Source organism: Eriocheir sinensis, chromosome 1 (genome assembly GCF_024679095.1).
Source record: "Eriocheir sinensis breed Jianghai 21 chromosome 1, ASM2467909v1, whole genome shotgun sequence".
In the NCBI taxonomy this organism is placed as follows: Eukaryota; Metazoa; Arthropoda; class Malacostraca; order Decapoda; family Varunidae; genus Eriocheir; species Eriocheir sinensis.
Window position 1 is genome coordinate 3,019,519 of NC_066509.1, and position 10,000 is coordinate 3,029,518.

At 46.8% G+C, this 10,000-nt stretch overlaps 1 protein-coding gene across 1 annotated transcript in view; it reads left to right on the forward strand.

Moving 5' to 3' along the window:
• LOC126980186 (protein jagged-2-like) overlaps positions 1-10,000 on the forward strand; it is an 84,602-nt gene that overhangs the window by 29,429 nt on the left and 45,173 nt on the right. The window contains exon 4 of the mRNA XM_050833693.1: positions 5,814-5,874. Coding sequence (XP_050689650.1) covers positions 5,814-5,874 — 61 coding nt within the window. The remainder of the gene's footprint in view (positions 1-5,813; positions 5,875-10,000) is intronic.

Consider the following 10,000-nt stretch of genomic DNA (forward strand, 5'->3'; position numbering starts at 1 on the left):
CTCTCTTTTTTCTTCCTATTTCTTTATTTTTCCTCCCTCTCCGCTTTGCTGTTGGGTGTCTTCTTTTCTTCCTCCTCCTCCTCCTCCTCCATCATCATCCTCTTCCTTCATGATTATCATCTATGCCGTCTTCCTCTTCTTCCTCTCATTTTCCTCCTCTCCCTCCTCTTCATCCTCTCCTTCGTCAAGCACTTCCTACCGCTAAATGCCTCTTCCTTTTCCTCCTCTTCATTCTTTTCCTCCTTTCCTCCTCAGTTTCCTCCTCCCCCTTCTGTTTAACCGCCTCCTCCTCCTCCTCCTCCTCCTCCTCCTCTTCTTCCTCATGCACTTCGCTTTGACGATACTCCCACTGAATCCCTCTTCTTCTCCTTCCCTCATCGTCTTCCTCCTTCTGTTTAACCTCCTCCTCCTCGTCCTCCTCTTCCTCATGCATTTCTCTTTGACGATACTCCCACTGAATCCCTCTTCTTCTTCTTCCCTCGTCGTCTTCCTCCTTCTTCTCACGCCTTCGTCAGGACACACCCCAACCTGAAGGCGTGGCGCGGACCCTCAGTAGGTGCTAAACGTACACAGCCACTGCCCCGGGGTGAAGGAGGCGCGGCAGGTGGCGGGCGCAGCGGGTGGCGTGGCGGGCGGGAGCTTCAAGGCCGCGCCACAAAAGAAGCGCTGTTGGAATTCATAAAATCTGCGCCAAGTTGATTCTTCGCAGCCCGCGCGCTCCGAATTCAGTTTAGCGTCGGCCATATATGTGTGCGTCCCTCCCTACGGCGCTGCCCTTTACACTCCCCCTTGTTAGTGGAGGGAGGGAGAGAAAGAAGGAGAGGAGAGAAAGAGGATGCGGAAAGGAAAGGAAGATAAGGGAGAGGTACATTGAGGAAGGGAAGGGAGGAAAGGGAACTGACAGAGAGGAGAGAAAAGGTGAGGAAAGGAGGGAGAAGAGAGAAAGAGGATGCGGAAAGGAAAGGAAGATAAGGGAGAGGTACATTGAGGAAGGGAGGAAGGAAAGGGAACTGACAGAAAGGAAAGGAGAGATAGAGAAGGAAGGAAAAGATGAAGAAGGGAGGAAGAGGAGCAAAAATGAAGAGGAAATGGGAGAATATAGAACTGAATGATAGGAGAGAAGAGGAGAGAGAGGAAGAGGAAGAGAAAGAAGGAAAGGAAGGGAAAAGAAACAAAGATTTAGAAGAAGAGGGAGAAAAGAAGAGGGGAAAGAAGATAGGGAAGAAGAGAGAATAAAATATCATAAATGATGAGGAAAACTAAACCTAGGAATAAAGAGAGAGAGAGAGAGAGAGAGAGAGAGAGAGAGAGAGAGAGAGAGAGAGAGAGAGAGAGACCGGGACACAAAAAAAAGACAGACAGACAGACAGACAGACGAACACACACACACACACACACACACACACACACACACACACACACACACACACACACACACACACACACACACACACACACACACACACACACACACACACACACACACACACACACACACACTCAGAAATCTATTAATAACTGCATAACGAAGATGTAGAAGCTGAATAAATGAATGGAAGATGAGGGGCAGAAGATGAAGGAAGTCCATTTAGAAGACAGAGATAAAAAAAAAAGGAGAAAGAGAGAGAAAAAATAAAGAGAGGAAGAAGAAGATTTATGGCGAGAGAAAATGAAAAGTGTGAGAGAGAGAGAGAGAGAGAGAGAGAGAGAGAGAGAGAGAGAGAGAGAGAGAGAGAGAGAGAGAGAGATAAAGGAGTAGGCAAAGCAAGGTGGATAAAAAAGGGAGAGAAGAGAATAAAGGGAGAGGGATAAAAGGATGGAATGGACAGGTATGAGAAAGAGAGAGAAAGAAAGAAAGAAAGAAAGAAAGAAAGAAAGAAAGAAAGAAAGAAAAAGAGGGAAAGAAAGAACGGAAAAAGGGATATATACTGTAATGATAAGAAAGAGAGAGAGAGAGAGAGAGAGAGAGAGAAACAAAAAAAACTTAATCCCGGCCGGTGAGACAGACAGACGGGTCGGCAGGGCTGTCTGTCATTTGCATAGCGCAGTGCCCCCCGCCGCCGACACCCGTTTTCTTCCGCTTATGACTATGGTAATGCACGGCTTATAAATCGTGGCCGAGCGAGAGAGAGAGAGAGAGAGAGAGAGAGAGAGAGAGTTAACCTGGGAATTGAGGAAGAGAGGAAGGAAAGGAGAGAGAGAGAGAGAGAGAGAGAGAGAGAGAGAGAGAGAGAGAGAGAGAGAGAGAGAGAGAGAGAGAGAGAGAGAAGGCAAAGCAAGTAGTGGTGGGGAAAATATATGCAGAAAAATAACTCGCAGATCTTGACTCTCTCGACCATTTCAGCGTTCGAATGGAAGTTCTTTAAAATGGATAGCAATTTGTTGATGTTTACGGCGTATGAGGAACCGTGTGTTGGGGTGAGCGATATCTGTATTTCAATGGGAGGAAGGGAAGGGGTGGGGAATGGTGGGGAAGGGTGGGGAAGGGCGGGGAGGCGTAGGGGAGGGTAAGCGGTTTGGTCCCTTCCAGTTAAAGCTTCTATATTCACTGGTTATTTGCTCTTGAGTGAATTTAAATGGAGTTCTGAGTAGTCTGTGGGAAGGGGAAGAGGAGGAGGAGGGGGTGGGGAGAAAGGGGAGGAGGATGGGGAGGAGAGGGAGAGGAAGGAAGACAAACAGTTTAAGAAAATTAGAAAACCATTAAGATAGGCAATATAGGAGAGAGAAAGAGAGAGAGAGAGAGAGATGAAGGAACAATACCATCATTCCTCTTCCTTCCTCCTCCTCCTCCTCCTCCTCCTCTTCCTCCTCCTCCTCCTCCTCCTCCTTCTCCTCTTCCAGTACATCATCTTGGGAGCGTCTGGGTGAGTTGTCCGCCATTAAACTCTTCCACAAATATTTGCATAACCATTTACAAGGACCTTCAAATTGAATTACCCAGCTTGGCCTATTGGTTTGTTTCTCCAATTTGCCGGCAGGGTTCGAATCCCCCTCACCCCCAACCCCTCTCTCTCTCTCTCTCTCCCACCCCCCTTCCTTCCCTTACCCTCCCTCCTTACCTTACTAATTAAGCTCAGGTGAGGTCATTTGTTTACGCCAGGCAATAATTAACTTGGTAATATCGAAGTTACTCCCCTCTCCCCCCCACTCCCTACTCCTCCCCCCCCTCCTTTCTATCCCCTCCTCTCCTTCCCTTCTCCCTCTTCTCCCCCTTCTACACTATCATCTCAGCCTCCCGACCTATGTAGTGTTGTAATTTGCCTGATGTTATGCACTCTTTTCTTTTCTTCTTCCTCCTCTCCTTCTTCTTCCTCCTCCTCTTCATCTTCCTCCTCTTTTTCATCTTCTTCTTCTTCTTCTTCTTCCTTCCGTTCATCTTAATTTGATTCCTTTTCTTCTTACTCCTCCTCCTGTTCTTCCTCTTCCTCCTCTTCTTCATCTTCATCTTATTGCTCATCTTTTTATTCTTCTTCCTACTGTTCTGCTTCCTCTTCTTTTTTTTCTTCTTGTTCCACTTTCTCTTCTTCCGCTTATTCGTTCAAGTTTTCTTCTCTTCCTCCAATTCCATCTTTACTTCACTTTCTCCATCATTTTCTTCTCGTTTCCTCTGCTCATTATCATTTTTCCTCGTCATCTTAATTATCTCCTCCTCCTTCTCGACCACCACCACCAAAACCATCTCGTGACTAAGCTGGACACGGACTTAATTGAGAGTTTACCCGCCAGAGGGCACAGTGAGCGGGGCTGTTTTGAGGGTATGAAGCCACAGTGAATTGCAAGCTTGGGGTGTGGCTGGGCGCTCTCCCCACCCACCCCGTCCTTCTCCCTCTCTTTTCTTTCCTTCCTTCCTCTTCCTTTCTCTTCCTTCCTCTCTCACAGCGTTTTGGAGTGTTGTTATAGCGAGAAGAAGAGAAGGAAGGATAGATGTGGTGATTGATATGTTTTGTAAGGAAGGAAGCGTTGTTAAGAGTGTTAGATTGAGAGAGAGAGAGAGAAAGGAAAAAGAATATGAACTCGTAAATACTAAACAAAAAAACTATATCTTAAAGGATTCTAATTTTTCCTTCTCTTTTTCCTCCTTTCCTTATTTCTTTTTCTTTTCCTTTCCTCTTTCTTTCCCTTTCTTTTATTGTTTTCCCTTTTCCTTTCCCCTTCTGCTATCATTTACCAAACCTCCTCCTTTCCTTCCTTCTTTACCCCATCCCTTCCCCTTCCTCTTCCTTCCCTCCCTCCCTTCTTCCTTCCTTCCTTCCCTCCTTCCTTACACTATTTCTCCTTTCTTCCCCTTCCTCTTCTCCTTCTCCACCTCCCTTCTTCCTTCCTTCCTTTCTTTCTTCCTTCCTTCCTTCCTTCCTTCCTTCCTTCCTTCCTTCCTAACACTATTCCTCCCTTCCTCCCCATCCCCTTCCCCTCCCTCCTTCTCTACCTCCTCTCTTCCTTCCTTCCTTCCTTTCTTCCTTCCTTCCTTCCTTCCTTCCTTCCTAACACTATTCCTCCCTTCCTCCCCATCCCCTTCCCCTCCCTCCTTCTCTACCTCCTTTCTTCCTTCCTTTCTTTCTTCCTTCCTTCCTTCCTTCCTTCCTTCCTAACACTAGTCCTCCCTTCCTCCCCATCCCCTTCCCCTCCCTCCTTCTCCACCTCCTTCCATCCTTCCTTCCTTACCTAAATCCCCTTCCTCCCACCCCATCCCCTACCCATCCCCTCCCCACCTCCCTTCGTTACGGGCTACTGGGCATGATTCACGTTGCTGGGGAAGGAGATGGGGAGGGATGGGGAGGAATGGGGAGTTGAAATATGTTGGCTTCACTTAATATTCCTTCTCATTATGGTGTTGTTATATATACGCCAATTATAACGTTGATCTACGGCTCCATCACGTGACCAATGTAATAACTTCGTAGGAGGAGGAGGAGGAGGAGGAGGAGGAGGAGGAGGAGGAGGGGGTGAAGATAGGTGAGGAAAAGGAAGAGGAGGAGTGCTTGAAATTTGTAAGTTATGGAAAAAATAATGAGGAGAGAGAGAGAGAGAGAGAGAGAGAGAGAGAGAGAGAGAGAGAGAGAGAGAGAGTGTATGAGAAGTCTGTATATATGAAGTTGTTATTATTATTGTTATTATTATTGTTATTATTATTATTATTATTATTATTATTATTATTATTATTATTATTATTATTATTATTACTGTGACCCACTATGAATATTCTCTGTTATTCATCATTTATTTATACACTTATAGTCTCATCCCTTCTGTCTAAACACTCACTCACTCACTCACTCACTCACTCACTCACTCTACTCTTAAGATTGCACTCAAAGTTCCTCCCTCCCTCCTCCCCTCTCTCCTTTCCTCCCTTCCTCCCTTACACATCTCTCTCCCTCCCCCCTTCCCTCCCAAAATCCCTTCTTCCTTCCTTCCCTCCCCCCCTCTTACTTCTCTCCTTTCCTCCTCTCTCACACTCTCCCCTCTCTCCTCCTCTTCTCTCCCTTTCCCTCTCCTTTCCTTCCTTCCCTTCCTTCCTGTTCCTCGCTCCTCCCTTCTCTTCCTTCCTGTTCCTCCCTTCTCCCTTCCTCCCTCCATCTATCCCTCCCTTACACACCTTCTCTCCCTGTCTCTCCCTCTCAAAATCACACCTTCACTCCTTTCCTCTCCCTTTTTGCAGATCTCCCTCCATTCCTCCCTCCCTCACATTCCCCCTCCCTCCCTCCCTTCTATCATCCTTCCGTCACACATCTCCCTCCCTCTCTAACATCCTCTCTCCCTCCCTCCCTCACATCCTCCCTCACTCACCCCTTCTCTCTCTCTCTTCCCAACAGCCATATGCAAGCAGGGGTGTCACATGGAACACGGCACTTGCACCCAGCCCGGAGAATGCGAGTAAGTACCCCCTTAAACCCCTTTTGCTGCAACCCCTTAGCCCGTTTTCTTTCATATGGGGCTTTGGAGGTTGTGTGTGTGTGTTTGTTTGGGTTTTAATGTATTGTTAGTGAGTTATTTTGTTGTTGTTGTTTTCTCGTTTTTTTCTTTCTCCTTTTTCTTTTGTTTTTTTTTCTCTCGTTTTCTTTTTTTTGTTTTGTTTCTTAAGTGACTGTTGTTGTTTTTTGTTGTTTTTTGGGGTATATAATAATCTCCTCTCGTATCAATGTAATAGAGACTGACCCATGAACTCCCTCCCTCCCTTCCATTCCCTCCCTCCCTCCCTCCCTTTCTCTCCCTCCCTCCAGACAGGTGAGACATTGTTCCTTCCCTCTCTCCTCCATTGTTCCCTTCCATCCATTCTTCATTACTCTCATCGCACGCTTTATAGACCAATGTTTATGTACCGTTGTGTTAAAAGGACCCACTTGTTTACTGTCTTACCTGGTGGGACGGGGGCAGGTGGGCAGGTGAGGGGGGGAGGGGTGAGAGGGAAGGGGAAGGTGTGGAGGGGTAGGAGGGGAAAAGAAAGAAAGAAAGGAAAAGAAAACAAATTCAAGAGGTGATTTAGAACAGAAGGAAAAGGAAGGAAAGGGGAGGGGATGGATGGGAGGGTAAGGGAAGGGATGGAGGGGTAGGAGGGAAAGAAAGAAAGGAAAAGAAAAGAAAGCAGAAGGAAAAGGAAGGAAGGGATGAAAGCGTGGATAAGAGAGAAGGGAAAGGAATGAGAGAGTAAGGGAAGGGGTCGAAAGAGGAAGGGGAAGAAGGTTCATGGAGGGAAAGAAGATGGTGGAGATATACTGCCCTTTTCGTCTTCTCTTTCCCTTCTTCCATGTTTTCCTCATTTTCCTTCCTTCTTTTCATTCTTCCTTCACCATTCCTCCGTCCGTCAAATTTTTCCCTCTTTTCCTCCTTCATCGTCCACCATCTACCGTCCTCTTCCGTCCCTCCTTTCCTCCTCCTTCCATCCCTTCTTTCATCCTTCACCATCCCTCCTTCAGTCAAAATTTTCCTTCTTTTCTTCCTTCACCGTCCACCGCTCCTCCTTTCCTCTTCCTTCCATCCCTTCCTTCCCTCCTTCCCCTTTCCTTCGGCGCCTTCAGCAGAGGACTTCAACCTTCCGTCAGCTGCTCAGGGCTCGGTGTTACGCTCTGACGTCACGCTTGCCAAGTTCCCACGGGTGCGAGGAAATGCCGGAGGAGAAGGAGGGGGGGGAGGGGGAGGAGGAGGAGGAGCTGCCCCCGCCACCTGCTTCGCCCCGCCCCAAATCGTTCAACTCCCGCCCCACGACAAATCCAGCGTTCCCCAAGATTTAAAGCCCCGTTCCTTTCTCGTTCCTGTTCCGTTCCAGTCTTGTTTCAGTCCTGTTCTTGTCCTATTCAAGTCCTTTTCCAGGCCCAATCCAGTCTTGTTCCTGCCCTGTTCTTTCCGTTTCAATCTTCCAGTCCTGTGAGAGTTCTGTTCCTATTCTGTTCGTGTCCTGTTTAAGTACCATTCCTGTCTCGTTCCTGTTCCGTTTCAGTCTTGTTCCAGTCCTTTACCTGTCCTGTTTCATTCCTATTCCAGTTCTGTTTTAGTTTTATTTCAACCCCGTTCAAGTACTAGTGTTGCATTCCCGTTTTAGCCCCGTTTCCAGTCCCGTCCAAGTCCTATTCCAACCCCGTTCCAGTCTACCCCGTTCCAGTCCCGTCTAAGTCCTATTCCAGCCCCGTTCCAGTCTATGCCCCGTTTCAGTCCCTTCCAAGTCCTATTCCAGCCCCGTTCCAGTACCCCGTTCCAGTACCCCGTTCCAGTCCCTTCCAAGTCCTCTTCCAGCCCCGTTCCAGTACCCCGTTCCAGTCCCTTCCAAGTCCTATTCCAGCCCCGTTCCAGTCTACCCCGTTCCAGTCCCTTCCAAGTCCTATTCCAACCCCCTTCCAGTCTACCCCGTTCCAGTCCCTTCCAAGTCCTATTCCAGCCCCGTTCCAGTCTACCCCGTTCCAGGCCCGTCCAAGTCCTATTCCAGCCCCCTTCCAGTCTATGCCCCGTTCAGCTTAAGGTTCAATCCCGCTCATTTTCACTTCAACCCCTTCTCTCCCTCTCCCTCCCTCTCCCGCTCCCTCTCTCCCGCGGTAATATTAAGGGGAAGCGCGGAATAATTATCGGTTAAACTAATGGAAAAGGGAGTTGGATAGTAATTATAGACGATTTGATTCCATTGATGAAGGTGAGAAATCGTTGCCCTCCCTCCCTCTCTCCCCTTACCTCCTCTATCTCTCTCTCTCTCTCTCCCTCTTCTCTATCTTTCTCTCCCTCTCTCTTCGTCTTCACAGCAGGTTATCCCTTTCTCCCTCCTCCTCCTCCTCCTCCTCCTCCTCCTCCTCCTCCTCCTCCTCCTCCTCCTCCTCCTCCTCTTACGATTTCCTTATTTGCGTATCGAATTGTAGATGATAAACGGAGAGAGAGAGAGAGAGAGAGAGAGAGAGAGAGAGAGAGAGAGAGTATAAAAAGGGATAGGCACTCATTAATTTCGACCACGTTCCGCCCTCTTTCTCTCTCTCTCTCTTTCTCTTCCTCCCTCTCCCTCTCCCCCGGCCATAGAATTAATAAGTACCTTCCTTTGCCTTAATTAGCGTGCCCGCCTGACAGGTTTTGTGTTCTTCGATCCTCTATAATTCACAAACCGATGCTCTTTTGCGATAAGGGGTTGGATCCCTTTCCGCTGGTGTACGATTTTTTTTTTCAGTATACAAATTTATACAACAACAAAAAAAAATGATGCAAGTTATTCACCATACGAGTTTTCCCTTCCGCTGCCATCCAAATTTTTCACTATACAAACTGTCACTATACCAAATTATACACTATCAAATCACTATGCAAGCTATCCACCATACAGCTTATTCATATTTAAGATAAGGGTTTCGATCCTCTTCCGCCGCTATACAGATGTTTTTCACTATACAAACTGTCACTATACAACATTATACACTATCAAATCACTATGCAAGCTATTCATCATACATCTTATTCATATTTAAGATAAGGGTTTCGATTCCCTTTCGCCGCTATACGAATGTTTTTCACTATACAAACTGTTTCACTATACGAACTTATGCACTAAAAAAAAAAAATATGCAAGTTATTCACCATACAACTTATTCATGTTAACGATAAGGATTTCGATTCCCTTCCGCCGCTATACAATTTTTTTCACTATACAAACTCTCACTATACGAACTTATACACTATGAAATCACTATGCAAGCTATTCACGACACAATTTTTTCATGTTTACGATAAGGGTTTCGATTCCCTTCCGCCGCTATACAAATGTTTTTCACTATACAAACTCTCACTATACAACATTATACACTATGAAATCACTATGCCAGTTATTCACGACACAATTTTTTCATGTTTACGATAAGGGTTTGGATTCCCTTCCGCCGCTATAAAACGCCTTCCTGGGTTCGGATTTACGTGTTCAGCTGACAGGTTTTGTGGTGTTCGATCCTCTCTATACAAGCCGATTCGCCTTCACGATCAGAATCTATTACGTTGTTCAAAAAGAGTTCCAGGAATGCGCTTAAACCTGTTCCTCTCTCTCTTTTTTTTTTTTCTTTTGTTCGTGTTTAAGAAGTCCTGAAACTTAACCGATTATCGTAAACCTTCCTCCGCCAACAACAACAACAGCAACAACAACAAACATGGCTACTGACCCCCCCCCCTCACCTTTCCTTCCCTCCTCTCCCACTCCTCCTCACCCCTTCCCTCCCTGTCTTTAACCTTACCTACCGACCTATACACACACACACACACACACACACACACACACACACAACCCGCCCCCCCCCACACACACACAAACCACACACACGCACATACCCCCCCCTTCCCACACCCACACACACATACACACACACATACACCCCTGCACAGGTAGACTTTTACGTATATCGCTGTGTGTTAATAATTGCTGGCCCCATTAATTGAAGGACAGGTAAGGTAGCAATTAACCTGCAACTTATTACGATTACTACCTGGAGGAGCCGCGCGAAGGTATGAAAAGATTGCTAAAAAAAAAAAAAGAGAGAGAAGGATGAAG